Below are 19,349 nucleotides of genomic sequence, written 5' to 3' on the forward strand. Positions count from 1 at the left end.
GAGAGAGACACTCGGTCTTTTGGGTCATGGAAGATACCTTCTCTTCATGGTAGTTATGAAGATTAAAACAGATACTCTGCAGAGCTAGCTATTGTATTAGTTTTAAAACATGGAAACGCTAGAAAAACATCTCAAAAACATGAACCAAACTGTAGAATGAATGAATGAAGCCAACTTCAGACACCAACCATTCTTTTGCTGATCAATGACATCTGGGATTAGGAGACGTTTGGCTGAACTATTGTTTTACAAATGAGCGTCCTCCTCTCCCCGAGCAGTGTGATAGAGTAAAGGTACGAAGCTGTAAGGCAGGTCAAATACCAAGGCAGGAAACCTCTCTCTCTCTCTCTCTCTCTCTCTCTCTCTCTCTCTCTCTCTCCCTCACACCTGCCACTGGTTTAATGTGCTGTGTGGGTCCGGTCTCTGGAGTGGAGGAGCTGCTGCTTATTGAGCAGAGGGGCAAGAGCATGCTTTATTACCTCTCATCCATAACAGCAGATGAGACAGGAGCAGAGCAGGAGCCTCGCCGCCTCACAGCCAAACTCATTCACTCTAATGAGCTCCGAAAGAGAGATTAATGATGGTGTCGCTTTCTCTCTCTCTCTCACTAGCTTCCACACTCCCTCCCTTATTTTTTTTCTCTACTGCTTCTCTCTCTCTCTCTCTCTCTCTCTCTCTCTTTCCTGACTCCTCTTTTTCTTTCTCTCTCTCTCTCTACTGCTCTACTCTATAAATACACACACACACACACATATATATATATGTGAAGACTTTAAATAGAGATGTGAGTGCACTGTAACTGCCATAAACTAAATAAAAGAAGGAAAGTAAACAGAATGTTTGCATCTGGTTGAGACCTGGACGTTTGTCTGTGTGTGTGTCGTTTTATGGGTTGTGACTCATGTTTGTTGTTGTGTTGTGTGAGACTGCAGACCTCGGAGCTGGGCACTCTGAAAAGTGGGGCTGGCGTGCAGGTGTCACGCAGAACGCTGTGCGCAGGAGGTGTTGGTTTGGTTTTTTTTTCCCCCTCTCTCTTCAGCCATTACACAGGGTGGTGTAGGTTGTTAAAGACCCATATGTATGCTGTGGACTTTTTATAGCCTTTCAGCCAGTAAAATCAGCAGAATTGATGAGGCAATTTTGACTGAGGGACGCTAACAGAGACCATAAAGCCAGAGAGGCGAACGACAGGTTGCACTTAAAGCGGGTGTGCTGTTTTTACTGATCTCTCTCCTTCACCCTATTTCCCTCAATCTCTTTCTCTTCTTTTCTCACTCACCTTCTCGTTATTGACCTGGACAGCTACTGCTTGTACATGCTGTCTTCAGTAGCCCCTGGTTTTTTGTCCAGATCAGGCAATCTTTTTTAAATCAGGGCAGAAATCACATTCAGAATTTTATTTATTTATTTTTTAACATTTGCAAAAGCTACTCTGCGGAACTTGAGCTAATTTGTCGCAGTCAAAGCCAGGTCAGAGAATGGAACATATATGCCTTGATTTTTTCATCTCATTTGAATTTTCATCTTAATGGTGAGACATACCGCTCCGGGTGACTGTCTGTGAGGAGTGTGGTGTGTTCTCTCTGTGTCTGCGTGGGTTTCCTCCGGGTGACTGTCTGTGAGGAGTGTGGTGTGTTCTCCCTGTGTCTGCGTGGGTTTCCTCCGGGTGACTGTCTGTGAGGAGTGTGGTGTGTTCTCCCTGTGTCTGCGTGGGTTTCCTCCGGGTGACTGTCTGTGAGGAGTGTGGTGTGTTCTCTCTGTGTCTGCGTGGGTTTCCTCCGAGTGACTGTCTGTGAGGAGTGTGGTGTGTTCTCCCTGTGTCTGTGTGGGTTTCCTCCGGGTGACTGTCCGTGAGGAGTGTGGTGTGTTCTCCCTGTGTCTGTGTGGGTTTCCTCTGGGTGCTCACAAACAGAACATTTCTGGGTTTATACAAAACTGAGTTCTAGATTCTCATTGGTTTGGGTGAGATTTTTGCCACCGTCTTTTAAAGCTTAATCACTTCAGTTCAGTTCAAAGTAGATTTATTGGAACATATCTTTTGGAGGACATCTGAATACAGGTTTTTCTTTAATAACTCTCTCACACTTACTGTTTATCCCTCTTTACAGTTTTCTTTAAAACTGTCAGCAGCTCGTTTTATTGGCACAGCAGTCTATATTACCACAGGATATGAAAATGCGATGGTTAAACATATTTGTTACTGATTACATAACAACAGTAGTGGTAATATTAACAAAAGTAGTAATTATGTTTCTCACTTCCTCTCTTAGATTTACTCTCCTGATCACACCAGCAGTAGTTTCCCCTCTAACCCCTCCACGCCGGTGGGCTCTCCCTCTCCTCTGACGGCCCAGGCAGGAGCTGCCTCTGCAGGAACCGTGGTGACTGCCAGCGGACCCTCAGGACGCGCAGGTGAGGCTTCAGGCTGCATCTCTGATGTACATATTAACACACAAACTCACTGAGCCCACCCTTCTGATACATCACAGTGCATCGTTGCATTTTTACATTTGTCTTAGCATAATCCGCCCCCCCCCCCCCAGGTCCTTCACACTTCACGTCCTCGCAGCTCAGACACATCCTAATGATCACTGGAAAATGGCTCTCTGATGGAGATAAACAGCATTGTGCCATGATCCATCGCGTGTGTGTGTTGCTGTATTGATCGCAGGAATGAGATCCGTTCTTCAGTATCGAATATCTCCCTCTGTTTATGTATTGCTCTTAAGTTCTTTTTAGATTTGACTTTTGTTTGTTGGTAAGGTGATATCTGCACAGTTCAATTCCATCCTGCTTTAATTCAAGACATGTTTAGGCAGCGGATGAGGGACGGGAAACATGTTCAGGTCATTGTTTTTCTCTCTGTCTAAAAGAAAAATGCAGGGCAGGTCTCTTTGGGGTTTGGTGGGCACTGAGCACAAAAGGTAGGCTACTTAAAAAGGAGAAGCGAGGCTTGCCCACTGTTGTGTAGTGAAACATGGACTTTCCGGGATGCAGGACTGCGCACGGTCTACAAAATCTACTCTGTGATGGAGAGCAGGGGGTGGAATAACAAAAACTATATGGCTTTGTGCTGCACTTGATAAATTGTGGGTGATTGAAGTGATACGGCAGTTAAGTCCCTCCAAAACAGTAGCGCCTTTTGTGACTTAGTAGCCTCCCTGACACTGCGTATGGGCGTCTTCTCTGTTCGTGGAGTGGATCCCACACGTCGATGGTGAACAAATCTGATACAGAAGCAGAAGCCCAGACACAGCTACTGAGGATGAGACAGGTCATTAGAGAATAATTCTGTAAGGGCAGTAGTGTTGTTTTAGGGAGCAAACAGTTGTGGCCCTTGTGTGTGTGTGTGTGTGCGTCTCTGCATGTGTGTGTGGTGGCGACAGCTGTCTCTGGATATGTCCCTCTCCTCAGCCTCAGCTGCTGTCCTGCTCTTCACACAGCTGTTCCCCCCTGCAGCCCGGCCCAAAGACCCCTCATTTATTAGCCTGACTGAGAGAGAGGCTGGGTGTGTGTGTATGACTCAGCTGATGATGCCCAGACGGAGGGAACACAGCTCTTACTCTGCTACCCTTTAGGAAACTATCTCACATGCGCAGATACACTCTACCTGACCTTGTTTCCTTACTTTCAGTCTGCTGTGTCTAACTACACTTACTTTCCAGTGCCACCCGGTGTGTTGTTACCGTTAAATACGGCACATATACAGTGAAAAATCACCTTCCTGATTCAAACGACAGGTTCCTTGATATTTAAACTGTATTTAAACAGCTCCCACCTTTTTTAGGATGCTTGTTTCGACTTGAAGAACATGTCTGTCTCATGTTCGTGTCCTCAACACGTTCATGCGTCTGCCCCAAACCATTCCCATATCACACTATGAAGTTGTTTTGCACATTCAGCAAGTAGTCAGAGTTTCCTTGCCTTTGTTGTCCTCTCCCTTAAGCCTTTGTATGTTTGTTTTTCTTCTTCTTCTCCTTCTTCTCTCCATCCGCGGAGTGCCTGTTCTTAGACAGCGGTGCGTAATGTGCCATGATGTTATGATTAAGCACAAACGCATCCATCTGTTCCTCAGGATTAATTCTTAAAGTGCAGTATTAGCCGTCTCCTCAGCACAGGCCTGCGCTTCTACTGCTGGCCAATTAGAGCATGCCCCACATGGGGAACAGCGTACATGCTCGTGCTCATTTGTCAAACTGGCCGCCGGTGAGAGAGAGCGCCTTATTAAAACCCAGCTCTCTCCTGCACACGCATGCCCACCACAGCCACTCATTTCCTGCCCCAAAGTCATTTTTAATAGCCACGTTAATGAAAGTCTGCTTCTCTGAGCTTTGGTATTTTAAGAAAGAAAAGATCCCTCAGATCAGGCCTCAGATGCTTATAGTTTTGGAAGAATGAATGGTTGGAAAGTTTTTAGCTAAACAGTCTGAGTGAGAGAGTGGGGGGTGGGGGGTGGGGTCCTGGTGGCGGTGGTGAACGCAGCTGAAGACTGTTCCCCTCTAAAGAATCGCTGCAGCTGCACGAAAGAGCTAAATATGCTAAATAAGACCACTGCTCAGAACCTAACAAACAGAAAAGCGGGATGAGTCATCCCTCTGCGTTGCATTACCACCAGTTGAGGCACTGGCGCAGAGGCGATTGCTCTAAGACTGCAAGGGTAGCTCAGCTTCCCCTGATAAAAATAAGTGATCAAATATATACTGTTGTGTGTACATGTCATTGAATAAATATGCACTACAACGCGCTCAACTTTTGTTCAGAATCAGCTTCTTATCACTGGTAAAGACGCGGCTTTCCTCTCAATCATTCCCGCAGCTTCACGGTGCTTTAAACAGCGAATAAGAGATCATTTGGTGTAAAGCTTTGTGGGAGTATTAAATTTTCATTCTATTCTGAGTTCCCACTGTTCTGAATTCTCTTAGTGGCATTTTCTTTGTTAAAAACGACTAGCGACAAATCGAGCTTCTATTCCTGGTGGTTTTTTGTAGCTGCTTGTGTTTGGACACTGACTTCTGTCACTCTTTCTGACTTCTGTCCAGTGGGTGCTGCTGAGCCCCTCCACCGTCACAAAGCACTCACAGGTGGACACACTTCACATGGGCCAAGGCCGTTTAAGCAGCCTAGCTCTGCTGGCCATTGAGAGGACACTAGTCAAGTCCCTGGAAAAGACGCCTTGTTGGTACGACAGGGTCACAGATCATTTTCTTAAAAAGGAACGGAGGGTAGAATTTACGTATAAATAAACAGACAAATTTTATGATGTAGGCCGAGATTGAGCTTCCCCTCCTTGAAAGACCAGCATCCGCCATGCGTTATGTATATGGATAAATATCAGTCAGAAAAATGTAAATAAACGAGTTATAAGTTGATTTCTTTGTTTTTTATCTGACTTATCAAACCCATAGACATCAGGTATTACGATATTTAATTTCTTCCATGTGGCCCACCCCTGTTTATGACTGCAGAGCTGTAACTAGTCCAGTTCAGCCAGGGCTCTGGTGCTCTAATGTAAATAACCTGGGATTTTAGTTTAGGTCAAGATCCATTAGGAATACTTGACCTGTTTCTTTTAGGTACACACACACACACACACTCTCACTCACACGCACTGTGGCCCTTGTGTGCGATGCACGATTTCCTGTTGCCGCTTGTTTGCCAATTGGAGAGAGAAAGACATAGTTGGAAGTGCAGAGAGAGAAAGTGAGTGAGAGAGGGGAGAGAAAGGACCCCCCCCCTCCCTCCCTCTTCTTTTTTTGATTTGTGATTAACAGATGTGAATTCCTTTAGAGCGGTGCTGATTTATGAGCAGTCAGAATCAGTACACTTAGACCAAGAACAGACCCCCGTAATTTACATCCTCATTATAGTGCTTTCCAATGGCACTCTCGGAGCGTACAGGCTGCACGATGCAGACAGAGGGCTCTGCTTGATATCACAGTGATACATTATTATTATAAAGGGTTTACCTGCTTTGTGCAGGCGTTTATTTTTAACTGTGAAAATAATCATCTGTATGTTATCAGCCCAAAAATCCCACGTCAACGCCTCCCATCAAGGACCCTTTATTTTTGAATGACGTGGTTGAGTCTCTCCACTGCGATGGATATTATTTAATGCGGAGAAACGTATTTCCTCAGATGTCTTCGTTGTTTTCGTTGAATGTAGCTCCAGTGCGGTTTTTGCAGAGAGTCATGGATCTGATGTTTTAAAAAGATCGTTTGTGTTCCTTGTGTGTGACCCGAATAACTCGACTTGAAAACCGAGAGCCGTAGTCTCATCCTGTTGGGTCTAGAACTTTCCATATCCTCTGAGCAGTACTGCTGGATTTGAGTCAGGGTCGGTGCTTAAGCCCTTATCATCGTCCTGCATTGTTCTGGGGGCTTTTTTAACCATGACTTCATTAATGAGCGGAAGTAGCGCTCGTCCCTCGGTGCCGGTGTGGGTGTTAGAGCCGGCCTCCAAATCCTCTCATGTTGCAGGATGCGGCCCAGTCTTAGGAAATGATGCATCTGGACCCCGAGAGGAAAACAGCCCACATAGAGAACAAGCTGGAACCCAGCAGGATGGGAAAATGAGCTTTGGGCTTCTTTTGTGAAAAGGCCTGAAGCAGGGGTGTGACTCACAGAAAGTTGAATTTTTATAAAAGGATACAGTCACCTCGATTCTGTTTCATTAAATTACGGCACGTAACGATGGCGTAATACGGTGTTACGCTAATTCAGAGCGGTTTTGAGAAATCCCCTGATCTCACACATGTGACTGGGTACTTGTAAATGTTAACGTAATAACAGCACGATGGTTGGTTACCTTCTTTGTGACCTCACTACAGGTTCCTACAGGATTCCTAGAACCTCTGGTCGATTAGGGAACTTAAAAACAGCTCAAATCAAGTGATTAAATCTTCTCTCGCTTTTTTCTTCCCCCTGTCTAACCAGGTACTAACCAGTGGCCTCGTGCAGCCGGACAGACCCCGTCTTCCCCAAGTTATGAAAACTCTCTCCACTCTCTGGTAAGTCCCCCCCACCCCTCCCCCTCACTGTGAGCACTTTTTAATGGACCCTGTGTGAGTGCGTGGCTGCTGGAGGGCAGGGGGCTAGCGTTACACGCACATTCCTGCCTGACAAATGTCGCCGAGCGGAGTTGGGGAGGTTTTGCCGAACAATACTCCATCCCTTGGGGCGTGTCTCCTGCCATCTGTCCGCTCCAAAGCTCACTGGGTAGGGATTGGCTGGGTGTCATTCGGGGAGGTGGGGATTGGTTTGGATGTGGGAGGGGGGTGGGGTACTGGCAGCTGTTGCATTGGAGAATTGCTTCTGGATTCCTGGGCTGACTGGGGAAAAGAGGCTTGACGGGGATCACTTTACACACACACACACACACACACATACTCTTACACTCCTGTTTCCCACATCACGCATTCACACCATGGGGTGTGTAGATAAATATTTACACACACCCTTTGAGTGCCACCTGCGGTTGTATTTTGTTGTTCGGACAGCGTGGCTGTGTGGTAAAGGCCCATTGTTGCCCAGTGTCTGTTTCTGCGTTAGAGAACATACGGAGATAAATAAACAACCGTTTAAGCCTGAACTCGCATAGAAGTGAACTTAACAGTAACACACACAAGGGCCCTGACAGTAACCCGAGTGTTACGCCACTGAACACTGCACACAAGCGTAATTCTCTTAGTGGGAACGCCAGGTTACTCCTTTTGTTTTCATGCATGGGGACGGAGTACAGGAAATGTGCCAGAAAATATAATCCCAAACCCGTGATAGTTGTTCACATTGTTTTCTGACGTCTAGATGAAACAGAAGCCGTGACAATAGTTCCTTGTGACCAAGGCTGTAGACGGCACAGCATGGCACCACATTTTCTTTCTCATATCACAACCAGCCAACACTCAGGGTCTCGGTACGATAAAAAAAAGAAAAAGCCATCTGCAGCCCCGAGGGTTGTCAGCCATCGCAGGTTTTTAAACAGGAATTTAAAGCTGTTAACCTAGACTGATGTGCTTTGATGTCTTGCCCCCTTCTTCCTGCTTCTCTGTCTCTCTTGCCTTTCTTTCCCCCCCCCTCTGCCTGTTTGTGTTTAACCGTGTCTCACTGCTCTCCCGTTCCTGTCTGACTTTAGAAAAATCGTGTGCATCAGCAGCTGCATGAGCATCTCCAAGATGCCATGTCCTTCTTAAAGGATGTCTGCGAGGTATTCCTGCTCTTTACCTGCCGCCTCCATCCATCCATTTCTTCGCTCCTCCATTCTTTTCTTGGTTTTTCTTTCTGTAATCACATGACTTTAAATATAAAGGCTCCGTTTCTCTCAAGCAGTTCAATAGTAGCTCAAATACGTATGGTTCCCTGACACGGGAAGAGCATAAACGCCCGGTTTGAGAGCCGCTGCCCTAAAGAGACCTCCACATTGTATGAAGTTTCTCTACTAGTGTATTTCAGGTTCTGTGCCTTTGCTCTAGGAACCATTTAGGAGCCCTTTATATTTAAGAATGTGTAAAAATTAGTAGATGCATTTTCCACCAGAGGTTTCCACACTTTGTTAGGTTTGTCCTGCGGGAGGCCTCATCACTGCATGTGGGGGTGTTTTTCATCGAGTCAGAATGGCTTGGCATGTCACATCCTTCAGTTTTGAATTTCTTGAGTTCATTTCTCATTTTGAATAAACACAGTAATGTTCACCTTCCAACGCCCCGGTGATTTATCTCTTTGTGCATCTTCCTTTCCCTACAGTCTCGGATGGAGGATCGTCTGGACAGACTAGACGATGCGATCCATGTCCTGCGGAACCACGCCGTGGGGTCCACCGCTTCTCTGCCCAGCGACATCCACACCCTGCTGGGTCAAGCACACAACGGGCCAATCGCGGCCCTCGGCTCCAGCTTCCCCTCGTCCGGATTGGTCGCCGGCAGGACGGCATCTATGGTAACAATCGCCTTGTTTTTGTCGCTCCGGAAAACAATAACTTAATTGTTTCAATTCAGCGCTCTCTGAAGTTTGTTCTTCTTCATCTTCTTCTTTTTTTAATTTTTTTGCCAAGTTCAAAGTCCCCCCCGTCAATCACTAGCAGTTGTTTATACAAAATTGAAGCAAATCAGCTAAATATGTCCGCTTTTGAGTCAGCTGGGGAGGGAAAAAAAAGAGCAAGAGAAGGAAAGGCATGTACTTTTTTCATTATGCTCCTCCAAATAGGCTAATAAACAAGGCACAGCCACCTGTTTAAAATGAAGCCTCGGCCATGTGCTGAAACGGAACCATTTTCCACAGAGGGCCGTTTAACTTAAACCCACATACTTTCCATATGCGTAATGGCTGGCCCACAGCTACCTCGCTCGCTTTCTTTCTGTCTTCTCGCACTCGGCTCAGTGGGATCGGATGAGAAAAGCAGGCTGCAGTTGAGCTCTGCCCTGGAAGAGAGTGTCTGCTGAGCTGTGGGCCAGTCAGGACCTCGGCCTGTGGGCCGTAGGGCTCGTAACAGTGTGAGCGTAACTGAAACTGGGCTTATGAGCTCGCTCTCTTCCATCTTAGCGCATACGTCCCCCACCCCCCCACCCCCAGAGAAGAGAGACTGGAGCACAGCTGTAGGGGAAGAAACAACAGAGGCAAGTGTTTTCCCATTAATCCCCCTGCGGTAGGAAATAATCCAGGCCATTTTTTTTTTTTACTTTTCCCCATAAAATGTCTACATTCGTCTTGGGAAGGTTAGCATCTTTGATTAATATTCTCACCGAGAAATTCCCCTAAAAAGCAGTTCATTGTATGATGGACCAGTTTAACTTTCAATAAATAAATCACTTATTACATTCATTCATGAAAAGTCCTGCCGTCGTCCACTTCATCGGTGGACAGACTTTTCCTGCCACATGTACCGACATGTGCTGAGGCATTAGTCATTCAATAGCACGAATGCCAAAGTTATTTCCACTTACAGTCACGGTCTACACACTCGCTGGACTTTCTGAAACACTGCGTGTGGGTGTGAAGCTCACAACAATGAGATCTGATCAGGATGAGGATAAAATCACAGTGTCAGCTGTTTGTTTCAGTAGGGTTCAGTGTTCTTTAAAATAAAACTTAAAAACACCTCACTTTCTGAGATTATTTATTTATTTTGCTTGAAAAACATCTGTATACTTTTTATTTTCGGATAATATTGTCATTTTATTAATATTAATACTTGGGTTATGACCAGTTTAGTGAGAGATACACAGAGAGAGCCCAGGGCCACTGGTAGGCGATGTCTGTATTTTCTTTATAAACTCGGACTGGATTAGAAATTTGTAGCCATTTTGTAAGAAGCGCTACAGCTCACATTGTACAAAACATCAGTGTAGACTTCACACTTGAATTAGACATCAACAGTCATAGCCTGTTACCCTCCACAACGACACAGTGACCCATGTAAATTACAGACGGGACACGCATTTCTTGGCGATGTATAAAAAGTGTGTGTGTTTGTAACAGAGGCAGAGTGTTAGGGGGGGTGCCCTGTGGCTTGGTGACAGTGCTGTGTTTGTGTGAGGACACTGTTTATGTCTCTGTGAGAAACAGTCTGTGTGGAGGCCGTCTGTAAACCACTGTGTTTCACACACACCAAAAAAACTCGTCCTTTAACACAGCACCCTGATTCAGCACGTCTTTCTCTCTCACTCTCTCTCTCTCTCTCTCTCTCTCTCTCTCTCTCATTCTTCTATTTCTTAACAACTCAGGAAATCTAATGCCTCAGACCAGTGTGTGTGTGTGTGTGACTGCAGCCTTCAGCTGTATGGTAATCGAGCCCGTTGAAGAAAATGGCCGCCTTCTTCGGGTGGCACCCCTCATGCTCCTCCTCCAGCTCAGACAAAGAGTTGTTTGGACACCTGTTGAGAGCAGTGCTGAGATTAGTGAGCGGCGGTGGGGGGGAGGCAGGGGTTAACAGAGGCCAACAGTGACTTAGGATCACATTCCTAAAGGAAAAGAGGGGAAAACACACTTCCCCTCCCTCTTTCCCTCCCTCCCTCTCGTTCTTTCACGCTGTGTCTAGATTTAGCCCTGAACATTATGGAATAAATGAGTGTTTCAACTACACTGCGGTGTGTTAGGATCAGTTTTTTTGTGGTATTTACTCAAAGAGGTAATCCTTTATAACACACTTGTTTATTCTCTTAGATTATAATGACAATATAATTCTTATTACTCCTACTTTTCTTATTATATCTGCACTATTTTTTTTATCAAAAAAATATTTGAAGTAATTGTAACTGGGTGATTCCTGGTGTGTATGTTTTACAACTAATGTTGTACATTCAGACATGTTGGCGTCCCAAAATTCAGTACCTATATAAATTATTAATTCTTTCATTCATTCATTATCTGTAAGCGTTTATCCAGTTCAGGGTCGCGGTGGGTCCAGAGCCTACCTGGAATCATTGGGCGCAAGGCAGGAACACACCCTGGAGAGGGCGCCAGTCCTTCACAGGGCAACACACACACACACACACACACACACACACCTACGGACACTTTTCTGAGTCGCCAATCCACCTACCAACGTGTGTTTTTTGTACTGTGGGAGGAAACCAGAGCACCCGGAGGAAACCCACGCAGACACAGGGAGAACACACCACACTCCTCACAGACAGTCACCCGGAGGAAACCCACGCAGACACAGGGAGAACACACCACACTCCTCACAGACGGTCACCTGGAGGAAACCCACGCAGACACAGGGAGAACACACCACACTCCTCACAGACAGTCACCCGGAGGAAACCCACGCAGACACAGGGAGAACACACCACACTCCTCACAGACAGTCACCCGGAGGAAACCCACGCAGACACAGGGAGAACACACCACACTCCTCACAGACAGTCACCCGGAGGAAACCCACGCAGACACAGGGAGAACACACCACACTCCTCACAGACAGTCACCCGGAGGAAACCCACGCAGAAACAGGGAGAACACACCACACTCCTCACAGACAGTCACCCGGAGGAAACCCACACAGACACAGGGAGAACACACCACACTCCTCACAGACAGTCACCCAGAAGAAACCCACGCAGACACAGGGAGAACACACCACACTCCTCACAGACAGTCACCCGGAGGAAACCCACGCAGACACAGGGAGAACACACCACACTCCTCACAGACAGTCACCCGGAGGAAACCCACGCAGACACAGGGAGAACACACCACACTCCTCACAGACAGTCACCCGGAGGAAACCCACGCAGACACAGGGAGAACACATCACACTCCTCACAGACAGTCACTTGGAGCGGGACTCGAACCCACAACCTCCAGGTCCCTGGAGTTGTGTGCCGCCCCTATATAAATTAGAATAAAACTAAACAGCCCTCCCCACCTTCAAACACTAGGTTTAAATTGTTCATCCAGTAACGTTTGAGATGAAAGTTATTAATATCCACTGTGTAAAATAAATAACCGTGCAAAAAACAATAGAAGTGAATCGTGCTGACACTTGAGATTTGATAATGCACTCAATCAACTGCATAAAGAATAAACAAGAATCATTTTTGTCAAGTAAAAGATTTAAACTCTGTACCAAATAATGCTGAAACCTGTCATGTTTTGTTTCACTAAAATGGGTTTCAGATGTCTGAGTTTGGTTGTGAAATAACAATGATTTGTTTCCAAGTGCGCACGGTTCATCAGTGTTCAGCCGGATTAGAGCGCTGCCCCACTTTCCACAATCTACTTTTAATTCTGTTGCCTTAGATGGGGTTTCTCTACATTTGCCTCATGTTAAAGTCAGCTTCTGATCAAGAGTTAGTCACAATCAGCAAGATTTCTTTCTTTACATGAGCTGTTGAGAGCTTCTGCATGTCGTTATAAGCATGTGCTTGAAGATTACATGAAAAATACATGTTTGAGGATCAAAAAAGGGGCTTATTTCCATTGTGGTCCTCTGAAAGATGTCAAAATGACAGTTAGTAAAAGTCCGGAGGCTGCAGAGGTGGCTCTTTGTACTGTGAGGATCTCTCAGTTCTTCAGAGACGAGGTCAGGTATACAGTAGGAACAGAGAGAGCCTTTCAGGCTTTGAAGTGAAGGCTCGGACGCTGTGAATCGCTCTTTGGTTTTAATGTAAATGGGTTTTGTTCTGTGGCCGCTGATCAGATCAGCGTGATCAGAGAGGCTCTTGATGTAGGAGTTCTGTTCTATGGCTGGTGTTCTCACGTCGATGTGTTGTGACAGGGTCCTGCTCATCGTGAAGAAACAGTGAGCCTGAACTCCAACCACACAGCACTGCAAAACAGCGGCACTCCAGCCTCCGGCAACGAGCTCAACCACCAGGCCGACACCTTCAGAGGTGCTCCTCTCACTTGTGTTCTTTAATCTAACGCTGAGGTTTCAGCGAAACCAAGAAATTTAGGTGTAGTGCTAGATATTGTACATGTGTTTACTGATATAAGCTGTGATTATATGTGTGTTATAGCAGTGTTCAAATGTTTGAAATATTAATAATACTAATACTAATTTGTACAGTGTAGATTTAAACACTAACCTAGAACGTGGATGGCGTTTTAAGGTATTTAAAGGTTTGAGACAACCATGAATAGCTGGCTCAAATTTTTATGGCACACAGGGCTTGCTGGTGCACTGGTGAGTCAGGTGGCCTCTTCTCTGGAGCTTAAGATGGAAAATCAGGACAAAGATGACATGCACGACAACCACTCCTCTGAGGGCCTCAAATCAGACGACGAGAGTGAAAAAAGGGACGTCAAAACGCCCAGAGGGGGCACTCGAACAAGGTATGTCCCTTTTTAAAAAGGAGATTCCCGGTCCTTCCCCTCCAGGGTGTATTCCCGCCTTGCGCCCAGTGATTCCAGGTAGGCTCTGGACCCCCCGCGACCCTGAATTGGATAAGCGGTTACAGATGATGGATGGATGGATTCCCGATCCTAAAGCTGCCCTAGAGCTTCTTAGAGATTTTATAAATGAAGGCCTGCTGGGTTCAATTAAAGGTTGTGTTTAAAACTTGGAAATGTATTGAGGAGGAAAAGGCAGCTGTCTTTTATATCGAGTGAACATTTCGTTATGATTTGAACTGTTGAAATGGTCCAAAAGCGTCGTTCCTTTCCTTGTGGTAGCGCATGCTTCCATTACTTACAAACAAACAGACTGTTATTAGTTTACATTGTTATTTGATTGTAGCGTGTGTTCCTTTTGCCCTCCACAGCAGCATAAACGAAGACGAGGATCTGAACCCGGAGCAGAAGGCAGAGCGAGAGCGGGAAAGGAGAATGGCCAACAATGCGCGAGAACGCCTGCGAGTTCGAGACATCAACGAGGCGTTTAAAGAGCTGGGACGCATGTGTCAGCTGCACCTGAAGAGTGAGAAACCCCAGACCAAACTCCTCATCCTCCACCAGGCCGTCGCAGTCATCCTCAGCTTGGAGCAGCAAGTCAGAGGTCAGACCCTCTTCACTCTGCTAAAACTCTGCTGTGTGTGAGAAGGTATTTAAACTCACTCGGTTATTTAAAGAACGGCACAACTCAACTTTTTCTCATTTTCTCAGAGAGGAATCTGAACCCCAAAGCAGCCTGCCTTAAACGGAGGGAGGAGGAGAAGGTGTCTGGGGTTTCGGGGGAACCCCAGCAGACTCACCCCTCCGTTCACCCCGGCCTCACCGACACATCCAACCCCATGGGCCATCTGTGAACGCTCTACAGGTGATAATAGATAAGAGTAATAGTAGATCATATCAATACAGAGAGCTTACTGAAAGCCCCTTTCAGATAGACTGTACAGTAAAATGATCTTAAACAAATGTATAGTGTCTATTTATTGTGAGCAAAAGATTGTCTTGTAAAACTGCTGTTGACTTGGCTGCAGTTTACACAGTTATTGTACAACCCCCTCATCACCATCACCATCATCATCACGGTGTAATTGAATATTACAGATACAGTGAGGGGATGTGTAAAAGTAGTTAACATTTTATTACAACTTCCATATTGAGTCAATCTTTAAAGCTACATATGGGCTCCACGCTACACTACGAGCAGTAAAAAAAAGTGAAGGGCAAGTTAAAAAAAAAAGGAAAGGCTCTGTTGATTGGCTGTCAGATGATCTCCTTCCTTCTAAGCGCTCACTTGATGTTTTTATTTGAACTTCCAGATCAAAGTGATGCCGAGGGAGTCTGTAAGATAGCGTCGGTGACCTTGCTTTCCAAGGGCAGACAGGACTCGCAGCTTGTGACACAAATTTGAAGAGACAGAGACCACTCGAAGCGAAATTCCACAGTCAGGCAATCCTGAGCTCCAAGAAAACTGGCAAGCGCCAAACTTCCTCAGAAGACACCCGACATTGTTCAGCAAATTTCTGCCCAAGAGAAACACACAAACAAAAAGCCCTTCAGCACAAATCACTGTCTGCAAGCAGTGTGTCACATCTGTACAATCAGAGACTGTCGCGCTCCCTCCACGTGGAAGTCGCCTTGTGCCTAAACTGAATTGACGAATGCATTGTAACAGCGATTGTTTTTGGTTTTTATTTTGTTTGTTTCTTTTTATTTCTATTTATTATGTTACTGAGCTATAAAGTCTATGTTTAAAGGGAAAGTTATGACATTGCTTTGACAAGCCGGTGGTATTTCAGTAGATCTTCAGTTTGCCAGGGTCTGAGTTCAGGAGCATAGCCGTCCGTCAGACGCCAAACTCGGCTACGCACGGCTACATCCGCTCCATCCCATTTACGCCGTTATTTCCCCCTCGCTCAGACGTTCTGAAACTATCTGTGGCGATCAAAAGAGATCGGCCCCCTTTATGTCTAGAAAAGTAAAAGGTAAATAAAGAAATAATATATTATTCATATTTATGTTAGATTCATTCCACGAAAAAAACAGCATGACGAACCAAAACTACCTAAACGACGAGTGTTGTCCAGCATCGTCGAGACTCCAGGCCACAGACGGAGCGCTAGATTAGTTTGGAAAAGGGCCGAAAACGGCAAACTCTAGCTTTACTGAAAGTTCAGAGGTCACCTGCAGGCTGCCATGTGTATAGTCATTAGCGAAGCAGTTCGGATCCGGAGAGCAGACCAGTTACTAAACCCTAGCATTCCTCGCATACTTCATAGTGTCTTAACCGAAGGAAGAGGGGCGCGTCGTCTTGTCCTTTTAATTCCTTTGCCATAATAGTGTTAATGTGGAAAGAAAAAATGGCATGTTTCCATGTATTTTTATTTTGTGTGTTTTCTGGTGTTACATTATTTCTGGTCTCTGCCGAAGCAGTGGTCAGGCTTTTGTTTGTTTGTTTGTTTTTCTGTTTTTTTTCTTTAATTTAATTTTTGGAGGTGTCTGCCCCAGGGACCCTCTTTCTATTGCTTTAGCTTAAAGCTATTTAGCTTTGTCTGAGAGAGAGAGAGTGAGAGAGAGATTCAAAACGATGACCACAACATCACCTGGCCTGAATCGAGTTTTGCTTTATTTTCTTTCTGTCAAAAATCCATTCACATTAAAAAAAGAGGAAAAAAAGGACAAAATGCAAAAAAAAAAAAAAAAAAAAAAAAAAAAAAAAGTTAAAGAACATTACTCTAGGTAAACCACGTTATATGTTTATTTGTAATTGCATACAAAGGATCTCTAGGCTTCATAGTAAAGCGTATAATGTCGTGTGAAAATAGAAGAAAGATATTCTAAGTTACTTAGGATGGCTTCGTCTCTCTTTCCCCCAAAGCATTGAAGTACTTGAGGACAGTGATGAGCAGAGTGAGAGTGCAATGTCTGTCAAACGAGAAAAGAAAGAAAGCTCTATGAATTCAGGCTTCGACACAAAACAAATCCACGGCACTCTTCAGGACACAGGAGCAACAAAGGATTCACTACACTTCCCCACTTTCGGTGTCTGCAGTTTCACAGGATCATGTTTGTTGATGGTGTGAAAACATCTTTTTAAAAGTTTGAAAGGACCTCCACGTAATGTAAAGGTTTTTGGTGGACAGTAAAATAAAGGTTTGTTCAAAACAATGATGTGAGAATGTTGAAGAACAGTTCGAAAAACAGGTGAAGAAACTTTATGTGAAGGTTTAAGGAACCAACAGTGGGCGTTTTCTGTCTTTGTCAATAGATGTGTCGTGACCCCTCTGTATTATGTGAAGGTCCTTTAAAGTTTTGAAGGTTTTCTGACACCATTTTAATTTTCAGACCTGTGCTTTTTAGGAAACCAACTGTAGTTTTTTCAAAGAACTCTTTCTGGCCACTTTTAAGAATGTAGACAAAATGAACAAACACCTGACGTTTTTTTTTTGTTTTTATTTGTTTCTTTGTTTCCAATCACAATTCTCCATCTTCATGACTTTCTTCTATTTCTTCCACTGTTTTTTAAAAACGGTCTGTGGTCTTAATCCTCCCTTTTAGCTTGTTTTCGTCCCGTCTGTTGTCTTCCACACATTCTCACCCTCTGGAAACAACACTGCCACATGGGAACGACATTCTAAAGAACAAAAAAAAAAAACACACACAAACGGACGACTTCTAGTTTCTGTCATTTCTCTCTTTCTCTTTATTCCTTTCTTTTCTTTGTGGAAAATCTCTCCCTTTACAAACTCCTTGTGATCTCCACTAGTCTTTGTGGCCTTGTCATACACTTCAGTATTCACGAGCTTGTGTTGTTGCTGGCTGAATTTGATCGAGGTTGTGTCATCTTTTTGTCTGTTCTGTTTTTTTTCATTTTCTGCTTTTATTTTTCCTTTGCTCCTCTGTTGGATATGTTAGTCTTTGCCGTATGCCCTGATGCTTTCCCTCATAAGAAGAAGAAGAAGAAATAGTACTATATGAAAAGGATAAAAAAAAAAAAAACATTTGGCTTATTTTTCACTGTAGTTAGCCTTTTATACAATAATATTGTAAGAACATTTCTTGAATTCTAAATATTACTCTTTCTAGATTTTTGAAATCAAAAAGTTTTGAGTAAAAAGTTTCTTACTTTATTTTACTATATTAGATAGTAAAAAAAAATGTACGGTTATTTACCATAACCTGTCCATTATTATAAAAAAAAAAACGTATAGCATCTTAAGAACATTTACGTAGGATTGTAGCTCGAGGTGTAGTGAGTATGGGATCTCGTACGAGCTCGATGTTCTATAGGATGTGTTCTCCTTCGCTCTTTTTAGTCTGCATTGTTGGTTGAATAAAAGATTTGAGATTTGTACCCCTGTCCAAATCCAAGGTATTGTCGATGCACATCAGAAATAAAAAGAAAAACCAGCAGCGAGAATTCAAACTCTTTTTTTTTCTGTCATTGTAACAGAAAACACAATATGTATATAACATTTATGTAGCAATAAATGTGCCATCTTTTTTTAACGAGATTGTACGTGCGTTTATTTCTTCCATTGTCCTTTTGCTTCTCCACCTCTCTCCTTTATGTCACTGCAGTGCTTTGATTTGTCGTTCATTGAGCTCCTGTTCAAACCGCCCCCCGCACAAATGTATTCCAGTGAATGGGCTTCTCGCGTCTACGATCCTGCCACAGCTCCTCTTTAGAAGACTTTTCTACAGTGGATTTAGGCCAAATGAAGAACTCTGTGCAAGAGTGTGTTTTATACTATGTAACTTGTTTTTTTTGAAGGCATATCAGTGGACCATTGTAGTCTGTATCAAAAAAAAAAGAAGTACTATGGAACATATGTTTCTATTTTTAATAAAGTGTGATAGCAGTACGCTGGTATCTAGTCCATTGTTTTGAATTGTCTGTCTCTCGCCTTAAGAGCTTATGCTTCTGTGTTATTTATGTTGTTTGGTGGAGGTCCATGAGCCGTTGGCGTCGGTTCAGACGTTCCTGTGTGAAAAGTTCAACATCTGTCTTTAACTCGACTGAAGGGCTTCATCACCAACGCGAGACAAATGCATCACCGGGGCAGATTTCACAGGAGAATCTGTTCTCTATGTATTTTACCTCTGCTTCGACTAAAACAGGAGTCGTTGTTGTTATTATTGCTGTGTGAACAAAGTACATAGTGGTGGAGGTTAAAAACTAGTGTCAAAATATTAAATTAACCTTGTTTCCAACACACCGTCCAATCTCTCTGCTCCACGGATCGTACAGGCAGGTGGATGGTCCTCAGTGCTGCAGTGACGCCGACCTGTGTTAGTGTGTGTTGCAGTGGTATGAGTGGATCAGACACAGCAGTGTTACTGGACCTCTAGTCCTTCATCAGTGGACACAGAACCATCTTTGTTTGGTGGACTGTTCTCAGTCCAGCAGTGATACTGTGGCATTTAAAAACCCCAGCAGCACTGCTGTGTCTGATCCACTCGTGTCAGCCGTCATGTGGGGGTCCTGACCGTTAATGAACAGGGTGAAAGGAGGTGGGGGGGGGG

At 44.5% G+C, this 19,349-nt stretch overlaps 1 protein-coding gene across 2 annotated transcripts in view; it reads left to right on the forward strand.

Annotated features, from left to right (window-relative positions):
* The window catches only part of LOC136678150 (transcription factor 12-like), a 50,380-nt gene extending 31,706 nt beyond the window's left edge, over positions 1-18,674 (forward strand). For both annotated transcript variants that reach the window (XM_066656058.1, XM_066656059.1), the window contains 8 exons: positions 2,271-2,412; positions 6,936-7,009; positions 8,742-8,933; positions 13,216-13,330; positions 13,607-13,772; positions 14,201-14,433; positions 14,541-14,694; positions 15,143-18,674. In XM_066656058.1, the coding sequence (XP_066512155.1) occupies positions 2,271-2,412; positions 6,936-7,009; positions 8,742-8,933; positions 13,216-13,330; positions 13,607-13,772; positions 14,201-14,433; positions 14,541-14,683 (1,065 nt within the window). In that variant the 3' untranslated portion in view covers positions 14,684-14,694; positions 15,143-18,674. The remainder of the gene's footprint in view (positions 1-2,270; positions 2,413-6,935; positions 7,010-8,741; positions 8,934-13,215; positions 13,331-13,606; positions 13,773-14,200; positions 14,434-14,540; positions 14,695-15,142) is intronic.
* Positions 18,675-19,349: the final 675 nt, after the last annotated feature.

This window comes from Hoplias malabaricus, chromosome Y (genome assembly GCF_029633855.1).
Source record: "Hoplias malabaricus isolate fHopMal1 chromosome Y, fHopMal1.hap1, whole genome shotgun sequence".
Classification (NCBI taxonomy): Eukaryota; Metazoa; Chordata; class Actinopteri; order Characiformes; family Erythrinidae; genus Hoplias; species Hoplias malabaricus.